Below are 21,249 nucleotides of genomic sequence, written 5' to 3'. Positions count from 1 at the left end.
TCATCCTCAGCATCACGGCGTTTCTTTTCTTGTCATTTATAAATATTGATTACATACAGATATAATAAAATAGAATAGAAGCAAATGTTAAGTAGTTGAGCAAGCCATGCCGTGATACAATGTAATATTATTCGCGTATATTAAAAGACTTATTTTTACCGTGAAATCCCGCCGCTCCATCACGACGCGTCCCTCGCCGGGACGTCTTACAACAGGCGTCGCGATAGGTGCACAAGCGGGCATCCCAATTTCGTCTTCTTCCACGACAACGGCAGCATTGTGCCCGCGTCAGCGGCGGAACGATGATTAATCGATCGACTGTCACGGATATCGCTCTTTCTCCCTTCGCGCGCGGCTACTACGGTCGCGGATGGAGAATGAGGCGCGTAATGCCGCAGACTGCGCGCGCGAGTGCCTCCATTAATAAAAATCAAATCGCTATTAAGTCGAAAATATTTACAGTGTCGCGGACAACAACGGCTGACTGCCTGCCTCCCCTCTTTGGGAGCTGCGGACTCCGAAAATGAACCGTCGTCGAATCGAGAAATCGCCGCGGTTCAGATCGACGCGGTCACTAATCGTCGCGGAATGAGTCTCCATTTTCCTTTTTTTCCCTCTCGCGTCTTTTCTTTCGAAAAGGACCACCTGGAATTTTCCCAGATTAAATTGATTCGTACGCGCGCACTTTGCGGCGATCCGATGATCCGCCGCCGCCGTTGCTGCCGCCGTCGCCGTGACCGCATCATTCATCTCGCCGGTGTACTATTAGTACTGTTATTTATGGTGAAAAAAAGCGTAGGCCGCGCGGAGCGCGGCACCCATTATGTATCGAGATCGGGTCGCCGGGTGATTTATGCCGACCGGCGTAAATTGCCGCTTGTCCTTTGCGAGATCGTAGTGAAACGTCGCCGATTAAAATCCCGCCGCCACGTTGATCGTGATTTAGCGGAGTTTAGGTGGGCCCCGGCCCCGCCGCATCGTGATTGCGAAATTAGCGATCGCGAGATTACGCTAAGTTTATGCGCGCGAAAAATACAGGCGTGGCACACGGCTCTGTTATTGGGGTACGTGTAGTCCCTTGGGGTCGTGATTATCTATATAAACTTAATTAAATTACTCGACAAAGATTGAGATAACGTTTGACGTGTACTTAAACAAACTGCTGCGAAAGGATCTGTTTCAGGCATCTTCTCTTCCCCTTTTTCACTGGCTCATATAAACTTATATTAATAAAAAAAAATAATGCAAAATATAGAACCAGAAACATTGCAGCAGTTATTAAAAAAGAAAGCTAAAGTTCAAAAGTTTTCCTTTTCTAGAAATTGTTGTTAATTCATTTCCAAGTTAAATTCTTTTTCATTGGCCTCAAAAAAATAATAAAAGCATAATTTTATAATTCTTACATCCTAAAATGGTCGATTGATCACTAGCACACTTGGCCCTTATCGTCCAACGTCCGGAAACATTCCAACGTGGGATACGTTCGCAGCCGCAACAATTCGTGTCTGCAGCGCCAGGAGCTCGGTGTAATTCTCTTGGAGCTTCCTGATCAGATCGGATCGTTGCCTAAAAAGACGCATCTTCCGGTCCGTGTGCTCGCGCTGCCTCATCTCCCCGATGACGTCGCGCTGGTACTCCAATTCCCATCTCGCCACGTTCATCTCGGTGATGGTTCGATCGAGCTCGGCGTTCTTCTTCTTCACGCGAGCAATCTTCCGCCGGAGGTTCTCCAGTCTACTCGTCTCCCTGGACAAGGCTTTGTCCAAAGATTTCGTCGCGGTCTCGATCTCTCTCTCGAGATGCACCGCGGTTTTATCGTCGCGCAGCCCCTTCGCCTTCCTCTTCAGGTAGGTGCGCATGTCCCGGGTGACCGTGACATCCTTCATAAAGTGCAGATCCTCCTTTAGCTCCTTGCACCTTGTCCTCAGGCATCGGTGCTCCCACTCGATCGACACCACCTCGTGGCGGAAGTCGATCGTGCGCTTCAGAGCGTCCAGCTTGCGCGCACCCGCGACACGGACGTGCTCGTTGACCCTCTCGATCTCTCCGCGCGGCACCAAGACGGCGTTCGCCGCGTCGCGCCGTTCACCCCGCAACTCGAGCTCCACCTGACCTCTCTTTAGCACCAACTGTATTTCCGCGTTCTGCTCACGCATCATCCGCTCGTCCCTCGCTGTCCTCAGCCGATCGTTGAAGAGGGCCACGCTCGACTTACACGTGTCGATCTTACTCTCAAACACGGCGAGCTTTCGCTCCACTGCGGCTATCTCCAGCTGTCGAGCCTTGATCTGCAACTCGACATTAATCTTCTGGCGACGCGATTGCGTCAGGTGGTCCCAGTGACTCGCGTCGACCGACTGCGGCAATCCGCTGGGTCGCGCGTCTAAACTCTCCAGGATCTTCGAGTAATCCGCGCATTCGGCCGGGAAATAAGCCGGCTTGATACGGTCTACAAGATGCTTTGCGAGATTGAGCAGGTCGCTGGCAGCGACGTTCTTCAAGGACACCCGCGGTCTTCGCTTGTACTGCCGTTCGAGAAGCTCGATGTTGACCTTCGACAATGCAGCGAATTCATGGAGCTTCTTCACCATCGTCTTCTCGCGAGTGCAGAGCTCATCGTGCTGCGCGAGCATATCCTGATAGACGTCGTGCAGCTTCTGCGCGTGTTCCTCCAGCGTGTTTTCGTATCGGCGTTTCTCGGATATCTCTCGCTTCATTCTGTCATCTTCCTTCACACCCTCAATCCGCGCCAGATTACGCATACGGCCGCGTACGTGCCGCAGCCTCAGTTGGTTTATCGCCGCTTCGATTCTTAGTTTTAGCTATAAATGAAAGTTGTTCTGAGAAATCTAACAAATTCTCCATGTCAGTCGATAAAGAAAATATAATTATTATAATTACAAAATATTATAATTTATTAAAAAATAATTAATTCAATTCTTGATGGATAAATATAATAATTAAAAGTTAGAGATGAGAGACCTGAAAGAATTCGTTCAATTTGGCGTCGAACTTGTCGATGTCTTCCTGCAAAAGTGCATTGATTTTCGCGTAGTCGGTCTCGAGCATCCTTCTGTAACGATCACGTTCCTGCCGAAGAATCTCCACATTCGCTTCGTACTTCTTTACGGACGCGATGTCGTCGGATGTATACTGCTCCGGCTGTTTCTCCAGCATGCACGCGGGCTTGCGCACCTCTATTTTGATGGTGTCTTCCCAGCGAATCTCCAACATGCCGTCCATCATCTTCATCAGAACGCGCTCGCGAAAATCGTCGGCCAATAACAACTGTCTGATTCGTTCGGCTTCCGCTACTTGCATGTCCAGGATTTCCTGCTGCGACGGCGACACGTACGGCCTCGCCTTGACCTCGTGATCGAGCACTTGAATAATGCTCTCTGCTTTCTCCTAATCGGTATTGTATTTACTTTACGCATTCAATAGTTATTAGGTACTCGTAATTGCGGCATCGTGCAGAAAGGTTTATAAAAAAATTAATTTTAATCTCCAATGTATACTAGAAGTTTTTACCGTCCTGGCATTTGTGTAATCTCTTGAAAAATAATTTATTATTTTATTAAATTTGATAAATTTTTAGAGATAAATGCTGCATTTTTTTATAGTTGGATTTTTCATAAAAATTTATAAGTTTGAAGATCTGTTACTACTATCTCCAATATTGACACAGTATATTTTTCCGTGAGAAAAGTTAACTTAATTTCCCTAACTCATTCACAAGAATATTATCTACTTGTTTTTCCCGCACGTTTTTCTCGCAATAAATCAGTTAAGGCTATAGCTTCTCGGTAGAAGCAATACTCGCACCTCGTGTTTACCTTGGGATGCCACTGAGGATCAGCAGGAACCCGCGGCACGCCCTGGCCGAACATTATCCTCAGCTCGGAGTCTATATGACGTATCCGCTCGTTCCTCTCCTGTATCACGTTCGCTTCCCGCTCCTTCGCCGCGTACATGTCGTCGAAGAGCCCATTGAAGTAGGCATGGAGCTTGCCGTAATCGTGCATCAGATAACGATCGTCCAGCATCACGTGCGCGAACCCGTAAGACTCCATTTGCGAGTAATAGTAAGGCGATTGCTCGACGAACCGATGCGTTGTCATGCCTGCGGACAAGCGCCAGACGATTAGCGAGGTTTAATCGAGCTAAGTCGGAAGTCTCAAGTCTCGCAGCTTCATACAAAGTAAAACTGGAATCTTCTTTTTTTAAATCTCCTTGATGATCAATTTAGGTTTTTTATTCTGGTAAATCAAGCAACTTTTTATTTTAAACAACTTTAAATGTCCATTATGTTTCTCCAGATTCTCTTTTCATTCGAGATTTTTCAATGAAACCTTTTCAAGTGTTTAGAAAGCGTTAATGTAAGAGTCATTATTTAAGAATCATTTAGGCACATAAAATTCTGATTTTTTGCAAAAAAAATGACAGGAAAGTATTATCATTGTTGTCGGAAGCTAGCAAGCGCAATGCTCTAAGAATGAAAAAAAGTCTAACGTAATGATCCACACACACTCATTGTGTAAAAAAAAGAAACAGAAACTTATTATCCTACCATCAACCGCCCGCAGCTCCGCTAATTCCTCAGGATCGATCTCTCGCTCCTCCTCTTCCAGAAGCAAATCCATCCTGCGTCTTTCCTCCTCGCGATACACCCGGACGGGTTTGCTCAGTTCCACCCGTAATTGCTCGTCCGTGTAGCTGTGCCACGGTTGGAAGGTGTCATAGACGATGCTGCGCACCGAATCCCTGGCGAACTGCGCCCATCGCAGGTGCTCCCTGAAGTACGGATCCTCCTCGGTCAGCGGATAATTCGTCACCTCCGTGTCGCCGCGGAAGGAGAATATCGAGCGACCCAACACGACCTGCGGATCCCAGAAGGTCGCCTTCAACCAGCCGGCTATGCGATCCATCGAGGCACAGACGTGTTCGAGCTCCATGCGGGCGTCCTCGCGCTCGTCTCTAGCCGTCTTCAGCCTCTGATCGCGGCCTGCTCTGTTCAGGTCGAACGCGGACACCGGTAACTTCTCCATCTCCGAACAAGTTTCGTTGGCGTCGAGGAGCTGCTTGACGGTGGCCTTCAAGGCATCCAGATTCTTCGCAATAGCGGCCTTCTCCGCGGCGTAAAATTTTGTCTCTTCTCGCAGCTGTGCGTTCTGCCGCCATTCTTCCCAGGTTCTAAATCCTTTCTCGCCGGCTGCTGGGAAATCTACTCTGGCTCGGGTCAACGAGGCAAGGATCGCCGGGTCCAGGGAGGCGTAATCCGAGAGTATCTTCTCTCTTTGCTTCACGTACCATTCATAGTCCACCGGATAGACGCTTTTGGTTTCAGTCGCGAGCGGTGACGCTTTGCTCTTCTGTACTGAAAACAGAAATCGTTACCGTTTCATGAGAGAAGATAATGTAAAGAAGGGACTGAATATATTATTCTTTAAGAAAAATAAGAAATCACATGTGGTTGTTACTAACACATACTTTTTCGCTCTCACGACGAACGTGCGTCGCGATCAAAGAGCCATCGTGGCCAAGAGCGACCACCACGTTACCGTTGGGATTAACGACCGCCTTCCGGCTGCCCAAGTCGAGTCTGTGATGTACCGGCACCACGGCGACGATCTGCCGTACCGTTCTGTCGCGAATAACGACCAGCCCGTCGTAGGCGCACGTGACGATCCAACGTCGATCGGCGAAGACACGAGCGTGTCGCGTGTGATGACCCGTCAGCGTCGCGTCCATCAAGGTCGCGTCCTCAAAACCGCGTCGCAGCCTCAGGGTGTGTAACTGCCGTTCGAGGTAAGGCGAGCTTATCAGCAGCCGAGGATCGCCAGGCGCGTAAGACAGCTCGTAAAAGAGCGCGGGCAGCGTTACGACGCTGATGGCCTCGTTGATCAGACGTCGACTTGCCCCGATGAGGTACGACACGTCGTACACGAGCAGCTGCTGACCCACCGAGCCGAACGGCTCGTACTGGGCGTGGAGTATAAGCACCTTTAATTTCCCGCGCGTATCTTCGTCATACAGCACCGCGTCGGCGATGCGACCCTTCGCCCGGAGCTGGGCCACCACCTTCCACGGCGTGTCGCGTCGCAGGTTCACGCAATAGCAATTGCCTGTCTCCTTCTGCGCGACGATCAGAAATCTGTCGGCGAACATAAATCGAGAGGTGTATAATTCTAGTCGGGACGGCGCGAGCGCCTACTCTCGTTCTCGTGAGTATAAATACGCTCGGCGAAGGAGTAATAGCCGCGTATTCATAGTCCTTTTCTGAAGAATGAGGATTCGTTGTTCCTCATTCTACATTTCATAAATCTTAAGGTTCCTTAATCGGTCAAGGAAGGTTTATGAAATGTAGAATGAGGAACAAAGGAATCTTCATTCCTCAAGGAAGAACTATAATATGAATACGGCTATAAGAAACCTTAATTTATGAAAGATAGAATGAGGAACAAGGAATCCTTGTTTCTCAAGGAAGGACTGAAGGACTATGAATACGGCTATAAGTATTTAGAGAAGCGCCTTATCGGTTGCTCCCTGTGGGAACGTAGAAAATCAACGCTCCATGTAATGGACGAGAATCACGTTCGTGAAATGTAATGAACGATACTGGGCATGGGACTCCCCACGTGTTTCAAATTCTGTTTGGTGTATTTAACCTCACTTAACCCGAGTTAGAAAACAGACAGTGACAAGTCTTCAATTTATGTTAATATTATTTTACTGAACGGTGTATTTTTTTTGTAAATTGTTACGATTATAATTAACGCATTTTGTCGATTTTGTGAAGATATGAAATTAGAAAATTGTTGTAAAATGAGATAAATCGGCTCTTACAAATTGTTGTCATCAACAGTTTATGTCAACACTTTAAAGTGCTGTAAATTAAAAAAAAATTGATATACAGATTATTTCATTGTCAGACTCACTTGCCGGAATGACAGAACTTTATGAGATCTAAGGAATTTGTCTGGAGACGAAAGTACGCCAGGATCGTTGGTCGCTCCGGATCGGTGACACCCAGAACTGTCATCTCACCCTGATCGCTAGTAACGACGATCAACGGGTCATCCGGATGCGACGCTTGAGCCGATACACCGCCTTCCATATCGAGCTCCACTTTGGAGACCTCGCTGCCGCTATAGCTCTCGAGGATGGTCAATTCCTTAAGATCGTCCGTCGTCGCGAGGTGATGGCACCAAGGATACAAGAAATCGACGAAGCGATACGTACCGCCGTGATGCAGGTACTTATGCACCGTCGGTGCGGTACCCTCGTCCTCGGGGAACACCATTTGCATCAGGTAACCCTCGAGGGTGTCATAGAAAAGCCAATTCCTGGAGGGGTGCGCGACCAGGATATGGGGCTTGACGATCGACTTGACGTACCATCGCTTGCGCCAGACGTCGGTCGTCGGTTCTCTCTTGAAGTAGCGGATCTGACAGAAGGTCGTCCTGAGAATGATACCACCGCGAAACCAGCACACGGCTGGTACCTCAATGTCCTCGCAAATCCCGCAGCGTTGCGAGAAGACAATGCGGAGGACGTTGGTACCGTCGTAGTTGCTTAGGTATACGTGACCGTCCGCGTCGGTGATGGCCAGCAGCGGATCCTTCGGCGTACTCGGGCACCAGTCGATCCCGCGTATCGTAGCTTCTCCCGGCAGTTTTACCTCGTAATCTTCGCAATTAAAATATTTTACGTATTTTAGAACCTTTGACTGTGGGATGCACATCGTTCATTAGAGATCCGGGAGAATTAACATTCTCTTGGAAAAAAGAAATAAAGAAATAACATGCCTTTTAGGATAACAAATTTCTCGACGACATCGAGCTCCCAAGTGAACAATTTTCCGCAGGTCTTTCCCATTTGCCCGATGACGGTGCGTCCCGTCCGAGTTATTCTGATCACCTGACCGACCTCGTCGCGTATAAGCGTGTTGACGATCGCGATCTTCTCCCCCGTTCGCCAGGACCACACGATCATCGGGAAATTCGGGTAGGAGCCCAGCGACACGAGATGATCGTTTGGAGTGAACGCGATCGCCAGATAGCCGCTGTTGCATCCTCCAACGCACTCGCAGATTTTCGTCATCGAGGGGTACGCGAGAACAAAGATTCGCGGATTCAACGATCTCTCGGAGAAGGCGAAAATCGGCGAGGACTGGTGACCGGATATACAACGAGCACCATCGCCGGTCGCATTATTCCAGCACCAGTGCAACGTTTGTTGTTTCTTGACGACGTGAAAGAATATAATGTACAGGCCGGTGCACCAGGCAAGCACATCTTTGCCGATCCAAACTATTTCCTCGATCTTGCTGCCGCGTGCCCAACAAGGTAAATAACTCGTAACTTGATTCATCTGCGCGTACTTTTCACGAATATACTAAACTAATAAAATTGTCAATTGATTATAAAGACTAACCTAGAAGATCATAAGACCACTTTGACAAGAGTTGAAAAGAGAAACAAGTTACAAACAGATTGAATGAATGATATTGAACACTCGTGCATAATAACTGTTAATTATTCAATGAAACGATCACAAAGTGATCGATTTGTTAACTTGACAATTTTGCGAATATTCGATAAGATTAAATGATAAATATCGAATTACGCGATTAATAAAAATTGTAAATCTAAATTCAAATTGAATTTAACTCTTTGCTTATCTAATTTAAAAGTGATTTTAAATTAGATGAAAATTAGATTAAAAATTTCATTTAACATTTATGTTTAAGTAAATTATATTTAACTTCTTGCTTATCTAATTTAAAAGTAATTTTAAATTAGATAAAAATTAGAGTAAAAATCGCATTTAACGTTTATGTGTTTCAGTAAATCATATAAATTATATACCGGAATCGGTAATAATCAGTGATCGTTATTTTTATTAGATTTTTCAAAGCCATTCAACGCCGCTACGTCTGAACGACTGAACGAGGCAAAACTTCTTGTGCCTTCCGGCAATGTTCGAGACTAATTTCCTACGGAATTAAAAGTTTCCATTGTTCTCTATTGTGAAGGCAACAACGTAAAAACCCGAAAATTCCGCTCAACGCTACGGTGAATCGTTTTTTTTTTTAATATCGAAAAAGTAAATCGAGATAAGGTAAGCATGTTTGACGTCGCGTGTCAGACGTGTAAATGTAAATGTTGCATTCAACAATCCTCTAATTGAAAAACTTGTTTTCATAAGTTATTCAAAATGTGTAATACAATTAACGTTTGAAGCGTAAAAATAAGGCTTGTACAATATTATGTCATATAATAATGAAAGATTTCATGAAAAATTAACGAAAGGTCCGCATCCACGCAACCTGCCGGTAACAGACAAGTGTCTTTTAAAAGTGATGGAAAATATGATGTCCATTCATTCCGTCAACTAACGACGAAGCGCAGAACATTCAACCGAGAATTACCTGTTTAACTGTTGCGCCTCTATTGTCTCTGCTTAATTCAACCAGTGACAACTATTCTCCAGTAACATCCTTCATGTTTATTGTATAACTGTACTTTATATAAAGTATCTTGACGGAAGATAAATTCAGCCCCATTGAAACAAGACACTCACACTTTATCGATTCAGCTCAATAAACCTGCACCTGAGGAGCGTAAGAAGAATGTAAGCAATTAAAATTTCAATTTTTTTAGGGGAAGCCTACAAACGTAGAGATTCATATAAGTATACAGTTTTGAAATACATTAAATAAGAAGGCTCTGACTATACAGATTAAAATTTATATACGACACTTGATGCTCCAAATCTAATTAAGTAATTTTTATCTTAAAAATATAATCTATTTGTTTATATAGTTGATGATGATGATTTTGGACTACGTTATCGCAGTTTATTTTTAATAACTGTATTTCAGAATTTTAGCCGATCTCATTTCAATTTTATTTGCGTATAATATACATATTTGATATAAACGTATTGAAACCGGCAATCTTCTCAATTTAATATCTCTATGTTTCAGATTGTAAAAAAAATGCTCGTTACAAATTCGTTCGCAGTCACTCGCTCCGATTGTTCGTGCTTTCGCGCAGTTTCTTCGGATTTACGTCGTTCGTTGGTGGCGACGGATATCGGGTGCCTTCGACAGGAAAGGTCCAGCTGGTCTCTCTCTCCCTCTCTCGAAGAAAGAATTTGGCAGCCTTAAGACAAAAGGTGATTAGGATACTCGCAGTCGATGGTGGTTTATAAAGACCCCCATAGCGTGGCGTGATGAGGTCAACCAGCAGGGAGTCATCCGTATAGCGAGGCCCGATCAAAAGCTTATCCTTGCCACGTGATATACTGCCCATGGATGCTTGCCAAGCGTTCTCCGCTCTCTCTTTCTCTCTCTCTCTCTCTCTCTCTCTTTTTCTCTCCTCCGACCTGGTCCTGACTGCCCTCCCTGACCGGCAGTCTGACTGACTGACTGACTGCCTACCTTGAGACTGCCTGATTTCGTATCCTCGCATATCCACGGTCGAAGGGATCATGCCTCGCTTCGTCCGCGGCGTCGTGCGCGCTGCCCGTACGCCGTCGCCTCCACCATTAAAGTGACGCCCGCTGAGATTTGTATTTGCATAACCCACCGGCCACGTACCAATCGGCGTTATCGACGAGTGCTCGTGAACAACGAGTGGCATCGCCTTACCGGCGTCGCTTGGACCGAGTCGCGTGGGAACTTGAGAGCAGGATATACGTCGTGCCCTTCGTTGCACGAGTGACTCCAATCAGCTCTCGTTCATTCTTACCTACTGCGTGATGCTTTACTCCATACTGGTTATAATTTTTCACGAGATAATTATCTCGTTTCAAATAAAAGTTCCCCACGCGCGCACAATTTGATATAGAAAGGAGAATTAATTGTACGTCCCTCTCTCTGAAGTATAAAAATCGACTAAAGAAATCATTATCGGACCTAACATTCTCAGAGAGTAATGATCGCCAGTCGGGCGCAATCTATCCTATCGTATAATACGGCTTTTTCAGACGGTCAAGAATTAAATTCCGCATCGCGCGATTGAGTTGAGATATTCCCGTAGAAGTGCGGCGTAGGCTATACGTAAGCGTGAACGCCCAGTGCCGGGTGTTCGTGCTTAACATTTAGTCTCGCGATTTCGCGCAACGACTCCCGGGGGAGGCGCGCGCCCCGTGAGGGCGGTGGAGAAAAATGATGATCCGAGGCGGAAAGCGGCACAGCCAAAGGAGCATCATCCGCGTGTATACGCGCCCGGTCGTTTCATGGCCGGCACGCATACGCGCTCGTGCTGCGCGACGAGCAACCGCCGTCTCGTATCACATCGTCCGCGCAGTGTGGGAAACCGCGCCGCCGAGAGACAGGGGGGCGAGAGAGAAAAAGAAAGAGAGAGAGAGAGGAAGAGGGAAGGCCGCGAGAGGAAGAAAAGAGGAAGAGGGAACGACTCCGAACGCGCGGCGGAGTAGCATTTAATCAGAGCCTCGCGTCGAAGTGCACGGTACACGTGTACGTATACTGCGGGGGGTTGGGAAAGGGAGGGGAAGTAGAAGAGAAGCGGTATATGGTTCGGTTAGTTTTTGCTCGGGAGGTTGCCTGGAAATTGGCGCCAAATTAGTAAGGAGGACGAGGCGAGGCTCACGGTGCCTTGGGCTGCGTGACGCGAGACATTAAAAGTAACCTCTGCTCTTGTACACCCTCGTCCCTCCGCCGATCGCTGCTGCTCTCTCCCGCCCCTCCCTCCCTCCCCTTCTGCTCCGTCCTTCCCGTTCTGCCGTCGTTCTACCCAACCCCCCGTCCTTTTCGCTCTCTCTCTCTCTTTCTCCATGCAGCATCACAACAACTCTTCCTTCTTCCTCCCCATCTTCTTCTTCTCCTTCTTCGTCTCTTCCTCTTCCTCCTCCTCCTCCGCAAAGATGTCCGTACTCCGGAGGAACGGGCAGCAGCTTAGAACTCCTCGGCCTCCCAGTAATCACGTTCGCCCAACGAAAGGAAACGAGAGAAAAAGGAGGAATTCGCACTTACACCAAACTCAGGTCTGCGCGTATAAGCGATTGGGGGGTAGGTAAGGAGCATCGGCAGGGGGGGGGGACGCGGAGGGAAGCGTGTGATACCGAGCCGAGGCCGTTCGAGGATGGTCGTTGTCGAAAAAGGGTATCACGCCAACGGTCGCGAGAGAACCAGGCCGTCCCCCTGCTTCCCGGACTCCCCTCCTTCCCCCGAATTGCCGGCACCATAGCGCACGGAATGACGCTGACGGGACCAACAGCGACCAAAGTATCTCACGGACCTGAATGTTTTTGTCGCTGGCACCCTCAATAAACGCACGAGCGCCAGGGAATTTTTGAAAAACGACGAGAAAGGGCGGGGGAAAGATGTTTTACAGGAAATTTGTAGGCGCCGCGTTTGTTCTCCACGAATGGGAGCTGACGGCATGGACGCAGAAAAATTAACGCTCGTCCGTGGAACTCGAGGCTTTCTGGAATTTTAAATATATACATCGCTCGGAAACGATTACGAGTTCGTTTCTTCAAGGACGATTCTACGAAATGAGTCAAGTGCCAGCGATTAAAATACATGAGAAATCATCTGCCATGTTTATGTAGGAGGTATATTTATCGAAGATCAAGCTTTAGACGTTAATTAGATAATATCGGTATTTAAAGAAGAAATACCTCTTGACTTATCACACATTGTAAAATTGTTACAGATCCACTGTTTATGGTAACTGTTACAAGCTTTGGATATTATTGAGAAACGACGATATCATGAAGAATATTGTCTGCGTCTCGTACGACCTTAGAACCCATTCAGATCGATTCCACGTCGTTTTATAATACACAACCGCGAAGAGATAAGCATATAGATTCGGTGGTCATTCACTCGGATGAGACCGGTCGTTCGCTAGGTGGTGCACCCACAGCCCAGTGATTTGATTTCCATTTCCATCCAGAGGGAGTCTGGCGGTCCGCTCGAACACGACTAAAACGCTACTCCTATTACGGCTAGAGACCCGGGTCCTGATTTGCACCGGCGATAGCGCCAGCACACCGCCAGGCGTAGAGAACGCCGGCTGATGAAAAAGGAGGTGAACGACGAAAAAGGGGGTAAGCGGAGAGGGAAGAGAATCCTCCGTTCGCCACGCTGCACGGGGGATTCACCTCCGGTCGACGAGGCGGCAGCTGCGTTTCTCGGCCGCCGTGCATGCGTTGCGCACGCACAGGGTGCCTCCGAAGAGAGAGAGAGAGAGAAAGATGGACGCGCGTAGATTATAGATGCGTCGCGGTGATCACAGACAAACGTTTAAATCGCTAAACGTCGAATTACACGCGGCGCGTTCCCTCCCGTCTCCTCTCTCGGGGTTCCATCGACCGTGGAAGATAATAACAGTCCTCGCATAGATTCGGCTAGCTGCCGACTTTTGGTACCGTTCTCGTCGACAGCTGCGACCATCCATCGCACGTATAGACTCGCTCGAAGCTGGCTTGCAATCGTTAGCCGTACGTTACCATCGCGCCACGCACACGGTCACCCAAGAAGCGAAACGGGCGCGCGATTCGGCCTAAAACGGATGCAGCAATGCACCAGATTGAGGGAGAGAGAGAGAGAGCAGAATATCCCCCTGCTCTCCTAATCTTGGCACGTGCGAGATAGAACGCGCCGTTAAATCCCGATTCAGTATAATCTCTATCTTCCACTCGTCGTCGTAGCTCGTCCCAAAACGCGCGATTTCAGCGCGATCACCCCTCAGCCACTTTCTAAACGTGGTCCGCGGCAAAGGAGGAAGAGAAGAACTTTGCGCGCGTAGGTACGCGTCATTTTTATATCACGGCGGATTCCTCGAGGCGCTTCCTTTTAGACGTTCCACATCGCGACCGCACACGACGCGTCGACACGGCCGGGTCACTCCAAGTCAGTAACATCAATTAGCGTCCTCTCTCGCGCGTTTCGTTCTTTGCGCCTCGGCAAGCGGCGAGCACCGCGCGCGCTTAAATGTCCACGGATCTATCCACGCCGTGGCCCCGACAAAAGGAAGCGGCGAGGCCGCGCCGTCACCGGCCGCGCGATGACATATGAGCTACCGGGCTCTTTGTGTCGTCTTGAATACCGCTTAAATTGGGGAACGCGAGCCATCAAGGGGCTACTGAACGTCGCCCCGCGCGGACATCGCGATTTATCACTGTGTTCTAACGTTTGCCGTCAGGAACGTGAGGCTAATCAGAGATCCGCGCGAGCGCGCGCTGAAGAAGATAAAACTTTCAAAAATAGGAAAAAAAGAAGAAGAAGAAGGAAAGAAGAGCGATTAGACTCAAATTGGCGCAATTGGCCAATCTAGCTCGTTGCGGACACAAGGAAAGTAACGACTTGTTAATAACGTCGATCTTGCAAAACTCGGCGGAACACGGCGTGCCGAATCGGCGATCGAAGTAGATCGGTCATCCGCATTCTGCATCGCTCTCTGGTGCCGCGCCGCGCCGGTGAGAGGAGATCGACAAACGTCATTCGCCGCCCTCATTAGGTTTCTAGATCTCGTTACCGATTTTGCGCAATTGGTAGTCCGTTATACACGGACGATTTAGCACCGTTAAGTCGCTCGATAGAGACGAACTAATGATTACGTATGGGAGGGTGAGCTGGGAGAGAAGGTGTACTCACTGGCTACATAGGTCATTGACCTGCATTCGCAGTCTACATTTAGCGCCGATAATTGCCCGTTTACTTGTCTTGTGGAAAATAAGCGTGATATTTCTCTCTCTCTCTCTCTCTCTCTCTCTCTCTCTCTGTCTCTATCTGTATCTCTGAGAATCGTTCTCGTCTTCTGAATCTTTTTGATCCAAGAAATCGCCGTTTAGAAAAATTGTACGACGTATCTCCAGTTATTATCCACGTTCGACGGCGGCCTGTAACTTACATCGGCGAGATAGCTTAACAAAATAGATGATCGGGACTCGCGCGCGCGTAAGAGTGCGCACCGTGCGCGCTCGACGAGCGCTAAAAATGTCGGCCGAGAAGGAGGCGAGCGGGAGAAGGGGGGTCCGCGCGGCGTTAGCGGCGTATATACACGCCAGGTAGATATATAAGGAGCAGATGCGTCTGTCATTAATATGAGCGGGCCGGGCTATTAATAACCGGTTAATGAGGCACTCTCTCGTCCCTCGCCATCCCATCCCTGCCGCCCTCGCTTCGCTGTCGTATGTGCGTGCGTATAGGACCGACTGGTACGCTCGTATCATGCCACCGCGGATAAGGGAGATGATCGTGCACACGTACACGTATACACGTATACGCGTGCGTTTTCACACGCGCCCACGAATCGCATTGTACTCGCGCCCGCACGGTCGTCAAAGGGCCCCGCCGAACGTCGTGATTTATAATCGGCCGCGTGCAGCAGCGGGTGAATAGGACGGTGAGGAGGGCGGCGGGGAAAGGGATGCGATTGAGCTTGAAGACTCCCGTTCTAAGGAAAATACGGCGATATTAAACGTAAAAGTAACTAAGATTCTCTAGCGGTTGACGATACCATGATGAACTATGCGTTACGATATAAAACTATGAAACATTTTGAAGTGTCAAGAGTGAAGATTGCGATGCTGAAAATTGTTACGAGTTGTCGTGAAGAAACTTTGTTTTAACACAGAACTGTGTTGCAATAAGAGCCACAGACTGTTTCTAATGTAAAGTCTAACTCTTATATAGTTTAGTAAAATATCCTTGAAATTTAATCGTTTTTGTATCGTCGTAGAACGTTTGCGATTTTATGTGATTCATAATAAATTAATTTTATTTTCTTAATAATACCAATAATTAATATAGTATATACATGTGTATGTACTTAAATGGCAGAAGTAGAAAATTACGTTGATTTTAGACAGAATAATCAATACCGTTTTCTAGCTGTTTTGAACCAAGAAGATGAGAATCTTATACCGTGAACAATTTTCTCGTTTTAGTTGTTCAACAACTAAAATTGTTTTAAATGTTTCCAGCTAAGTCAACGACGTTGGCTATTCCAGATTAATAACGATTATCGATTGGACAAGGTATCAGAGCGGGATAAGCGAAACGAGTGAGTCCCAATACCAAGTCATTCGGCATACGCTTAACGTATCGAAACCGATTAGACTAATCTCGACCGATGAGGGAGGATCGCACTGGACAAGAGGAAACCAATTTAACACTTTCGGGAGACCCCGTGTCAATAGCAACGGCGCCGAAAACACGAGATTCTTATCGACAACTTAATCGGGGTGTATAATCATGAAATTAATATATCGAATGAAATTGCATCGTACGCCGGTTACGCAATTACAGATCTAATGTTTTTTTTTCTCCCTTAGGTCACGCGAATTTCGCACGTTTCGGCTGAACGATCTCGAAATGGGAGAAAATAAACGCGGAATATTTCTATCGACTCAGGTAGAGAGGTATCCTTGTCCCCCCTAGATCTGCAGGCAAGTTTCACACCATGTACCAGGGTAGGAGACGGAGGGGGAGGAAAGACTGACGGGGGGGTTGGCCTCCGATAATTAAATGAGAACCCCTGAGTATACGAACGCACAGGAACGCCCACGCCATGCATCAACCGTGACGTAGATAGGTAACGCCGCTGCAGATGGAGAAGATGGTCCTCCGAGATATACCCCCGCGGTCGGTCTTCCACCTTAGTTAGGGTCAGCTATCTCGCGCGACCCATCTCCGCCTATCCAATCACACACCGCGCACCGCGTATATGGCACGTAAGCGATAATACACGGTGTCCCAATTATCCCGCGACACGGCAAGGGCCCGTGTCGGCGAAGAGACTCTCTCGCCCGTTCGCTCGCTCGCTCTCGCCGTGAGAGCATCTTCAACACGCCCCCGTTGCTCTGCCCCCTGCCCCCTCGTCCCAGTCGGGGCCCCAGTCGGTGGACGGCGACGAGTGTATCGGTTCCACGTTGTAAATCGCGAACACACTCCGACCCGACTCTCCGCCATCGACAGGCATTCCAGCAGCTGGGAAGAGCCGTTCGCTTTTTGTTGCTTATTCCTCCGTTCGTTTTAAACGGGTTATTATCTTTGAGAATCCTCTGTCTCGAAGCAGTGCTCTCAATTATTCGTAAAATCTAAGAATATACTGTATTGTAAGTGAAACTCCGATGGATCAACCTTTAATTATCGCAGTACAATCGAATTGTTTACGTTTGTATTTAACGAGAAAAGCCGATTCAATATAGATTTCTATCTACTAAAAAGTAAGATAGTACGATAGTTTAAAATCGTGCGCCTTCGTATTACACTAATGTAGTTCTGCATAAATAATGTATTCCTTTAAATAAGGGAGAGAACGATAAATAAAAAAGTCGAAAAAGACGTTTGTAGCGAACAACGCCTCTTAGCAACGGATAGGCAATTTAACGCACGCAAGTCTGGAAGCGTTACGCTCGTCCCTTTCGAAATCCGGAGCAACAAAACGACTGCGGTCTATTGAAAGCAACATCTTTAACTTCGCGCCACGCTCGAAAACGTGTAGGGCGTACAATTTCAATCCGACCGCGATCTCACGTCTCCCTCTTCGTGTTTTGCATTGGAGCCATGGACTGATCAATTAATTTGTTTTCACCGAAGAAAATTGCGAGAATTAATGAACATTCTGAATCTCTAAGCTCACACGACGTAAGCCCTCAGGACGCGCGCGTAGCTTGATGTTCGACCTAATTCGAGAGAGTTTCAGCCTATCGTAAACTCGACTTTCTTTATACGCCTGCATAATGGCGTGTAAAACCGGCTACTTCAGTCTCGAAAAATGGTTATTGTATATATATATTTTTTTTTTATCGTGGAACAGCTCCAAGTGGAGCACTAGAACGTCGAAAGGATTTTCCATGTCTTCGTCTTCGATCGTGACAGCGACGAAAGAGGCGCGAGTTCAGCTCTTAAGTGCTTGAGCAAACGCTGACGATACCACGCGTCAAATTTTTCTTAAAATTTGCATAGTATTATCGCAAAGAGCTGTTTACGGAGACACATCGGTTGTATTGTATAAAAACGCGACGAGAAATGTATACGATAAGATAAAAATCCTTCTGTGAAGAGATACTCGCCATTGATTCACGATTAATATGTTCGCTACCGCTGTGCGATTGAAAAACCGACCGCTACAGACTTTATTTTAATAGATATGCACGTTTTTCATTTACGCACACATAAATGTACTAAATAGACAATGGAATATGTTAAATAAAGTGTCACACGTGTATGACGTTAGGATTTTACAAGAATCAGTGCGTCACACATATGTGACGTATGGTAGCGAACGTGTTTAAAGTGTATGAATGCCGGAAATAATCATAAAAATTTGCAAAAATTAAATGCTAAATAAGCAGCACGTTTGCGGCTCTTCTGTCTCCCACGTCGGAAAGTGCCATAATAAATATCGTGATAAGTAAAAATACAATTTACTATACATACAGTTCTTTATTTATTTATTTATTTTTAAAAATTGAAAGAAAACACTTCGATTGTAAAGCCTAATTAAGTTCTGCGAACTGCGATCCAAGCTGAACGCATTATCAAGCTTTGGTACTTTTCGATATGAAAACTGTGGGCGGTGTGATTGCACTGCGTGGTACTTAAATGATTAAATGCGACTCTGCTTGCGAAAAAAATCGTGACAAACGCGTGCGAACCGCATCAGATGGTCTCGAGTCGTACAATCGAAAGACGCGATGGAGGTGTACCACGCCCTTGTCGCCACGGCCAGCCAATCCCTGCTGTCGCCTGTGTCGCTCTGTGGTGGGGACAGAGGACAGCGACATTCTGAGTCGTGGAGGACGGAAGCGCAGCATGGCGAGGAAATCCAATACACGTGTCTCCGCTCTTAATTCGGGGGTAGTGCCTAACGCACGTCGCAAGCTGATTCGTTGGAGGGGGAGGAATCTGGTGACACTTTGCGTGACCTATCATTGCGCCGTTGCGTAATAAGGAAGCGATATTATCGCAAGCCGTAACGTGATTAGCAAAAGCTGTTATTTCTCGATTTTGAGATAATTATTTAATTTTCGTCCAGATAGAATCTTTTCTCAGTGATTTATATACTATTGTGCTTTGTGCTATTATGCTACTTGGAGTATTACACTATAAATAATATCATGGTATTGGAAAATTTGCAATCACAATGCACTTGATTAAAAAGTTGACACGTTTCGAAGTTTTGATAAAAACAATAAATTATATTTATATATTAATGATAGGAATTTTAAGCTATGTTATTTCTCTTGAAATATTATTTAAATTAAACATGTTACGTTCATCTTTAATCTATTTTACATTTGTGGATTATAAAAATAAAAGTATTGTATACGTAGATCAAATATTTATATACGTTCTTATTATAATAAAGCCTATTAAGTGATCTATAATTTGTGTCAGAATTCAGGATAGAATTATATTTATAATTTTATATGCCGTGTAATATATGAGAAATACTTGAACAATCAGAAAAAAATACACACATATATGAAATATATACGTATATTAAAATTCGTACATGCATACTTGTGTTGAACCGATTATTGCTTTTGCGCTTGAAAAGTTCAGTCTCAGGACGCCGAATAAACAGTGCTTTCTCTCTTTCTCTTATTTTTTCCTTTCTTTATGTTTGTCTTTTCTTAAGTATTGGTGTCTTGAATTGTCTGTACAGTTTGTCTGGTTAGACCCTTGAACTTCAGATGTCATTCGGCTTATGCTCCGTCTATGCGTATGTACATGTCATATATTAATTATTATTATTCCTCTTTGCCCTCCTATTCTTGTTAGACGTAAAGACACATCTAACGAAGTGACAACGAGAGAAGAACAGTTCCTCAGCAAGAGCCCCACCCACGAAGGGCGGTGACGGTATCTGTGTCGCAGAATGCGGAGGGAAAAATCGCCGACGACGACCAACGCCTGGGTCTGGTCCCGTTGGCGACACCAAACGCCGTAGGGAAAGGGCGACAACAGCGTGTCCGGGCTCGGGGGAGGGCACGAGGCGACGGTGGACGGGGCGACTCGGCGAGGGGCGACGCGCGGGGAGAATCGGGCATCGTCGAGTGACAAACTCGGAGAGGAGTTGTCACCGCGCTCTCGGCGAATCAGGGGTCCCGGATAGACGCAAAGAGGAGGGAAGAGAGAAAGAGAGAGTGAGAAAGAGAGAAAGGAGAGAGGGAACGGAAGGACGTCAAGGCGCAAGCGCTCGCGACCCGCTGGACACGCGGGCGACACATCGATCCACGGTTCCACAACCTCCACCCCGCCCGCGCCCCGCCACTCTCCTCTCTTCCTACCCCTCTTTCTTCTCCTCTTCTTCCTCTTCCTCCTAGACCACCTCCCTCACCCTCGTCCTCGCGCTTCTCCTTCGGGAACCCCTCGTGCTTTGTCCCTCCATCCGCCATCGTCTCCATCTACCACCCCCAACATCCACCTCCGTCTCCTTTCCTTGATTAAACCGCGCTCTCGCTGCCGCCGCGCAGCGTTGTTGCTCGTGAAAGTATCAGACTCTCTCGGGCGGCGCGGGGGATTTCCTGTTACATCCGGGGGGATGAGAGATGAGAGAGAAAGAGAGAGAGAGAGAGAATACGGAGACTGCACAGCTTGGCGCATTGCTAAGGATTAATAAAATGATTTTTCGAGAATTTTCTTGGTGCTACAATCGATGAGCGACGTTGTCAAAATATAATTATTAAAAAATTCAGTCGGTAATTATCTACTATCGCGCGTACCTACATCTCATTTACCACTTATACATTTTACAATTTCTCCCTTGTAATAGAGTTTATAAGATAATTTTAATTTAAAGAGTCTCTCTCTTTCTCTCGATGTGGGTTGATTCTTTTATCAATCGTTAAGATGTGAAAGGCTCGATAAAATACAGACCCAATTCAGACGCGTGTCGGGGAAAGAAGTTTCATCTCAAAAATATCTATATAATTACGTATTGGGTTCGTATTCCCCGTGAACTAGGAAGAAACTAACATCGCCGCGCTAAGACTTTACGGCTAAAGGCGGAATTACGACTTTTCGAGATGTACGGAAGTCAGACTTTGGACTTCAAACTTAATCGGTTAAATAGAAGTAAAAATCAGTCGGGATCGATCGTTGCGCGCGCGACCGCGGCGTACCCCCAAGACCGAGGCCCCCCGAGACCCTCGGGGGATATCGATCTCGATCTCCGCCGGACGAAAACCAAAGGGAAGCACATCCGGACGCTTCTCGCGCAATGTCCGTCGTACTTAGAGTATCGATTCCCTCTC

At 46.9% G+C, this 21,249-nt stretch overlaps 1 protein-coding gene across 1 annotated transcript; it reads right to left on the bottom strand.

Moving 5' to 3' along the window:
- Positions 1–1,191: 1,191 nt before the first annotated feature.
- Positions 1,192–8,373, bottom strand: LOC139819177 (cilia- and flagella-associated protein 43-like). Its single transcript, XM_071788376.1, is given in 8 exon segments — positions 1,192–1,502; positions 1,504–2,822; positions 2,983–3,408; positions 3,837–4,123; positions 4,571–5,377; positions 5,562–6,154; positions 6,939–7,689; positions 7,809–8,373. Coding segments are annotated over 8 exon segments (4,824 nt in total). The 3' UTR covers positions 1,192–1,426.
- Between the last annotated feature and the right edge of the window lie 12,876 nt (positions 8,374–21,249).

Source organism: Temnothorax longispinosus, chromosome 9 (assembly GCF_030848805.1).
Source record: "Temnothorax longispinosus isolate EJ_2023e chromosome 9, Tlon_JGU_v1, whole genome shotgun sequence".
Classification (NCBI taxonomy): Eukaryota; Metazoa; Arthropoda; class Insecta; order Hymenoptera; family Formicidae; genus Temnothorax; species Temnothorax longispinosus.
The sequence above is the reverse complement of the archived record's forward strand: the minus strand, read 5'-3'. Positions and strand labels throughout refer to the sequence as shown.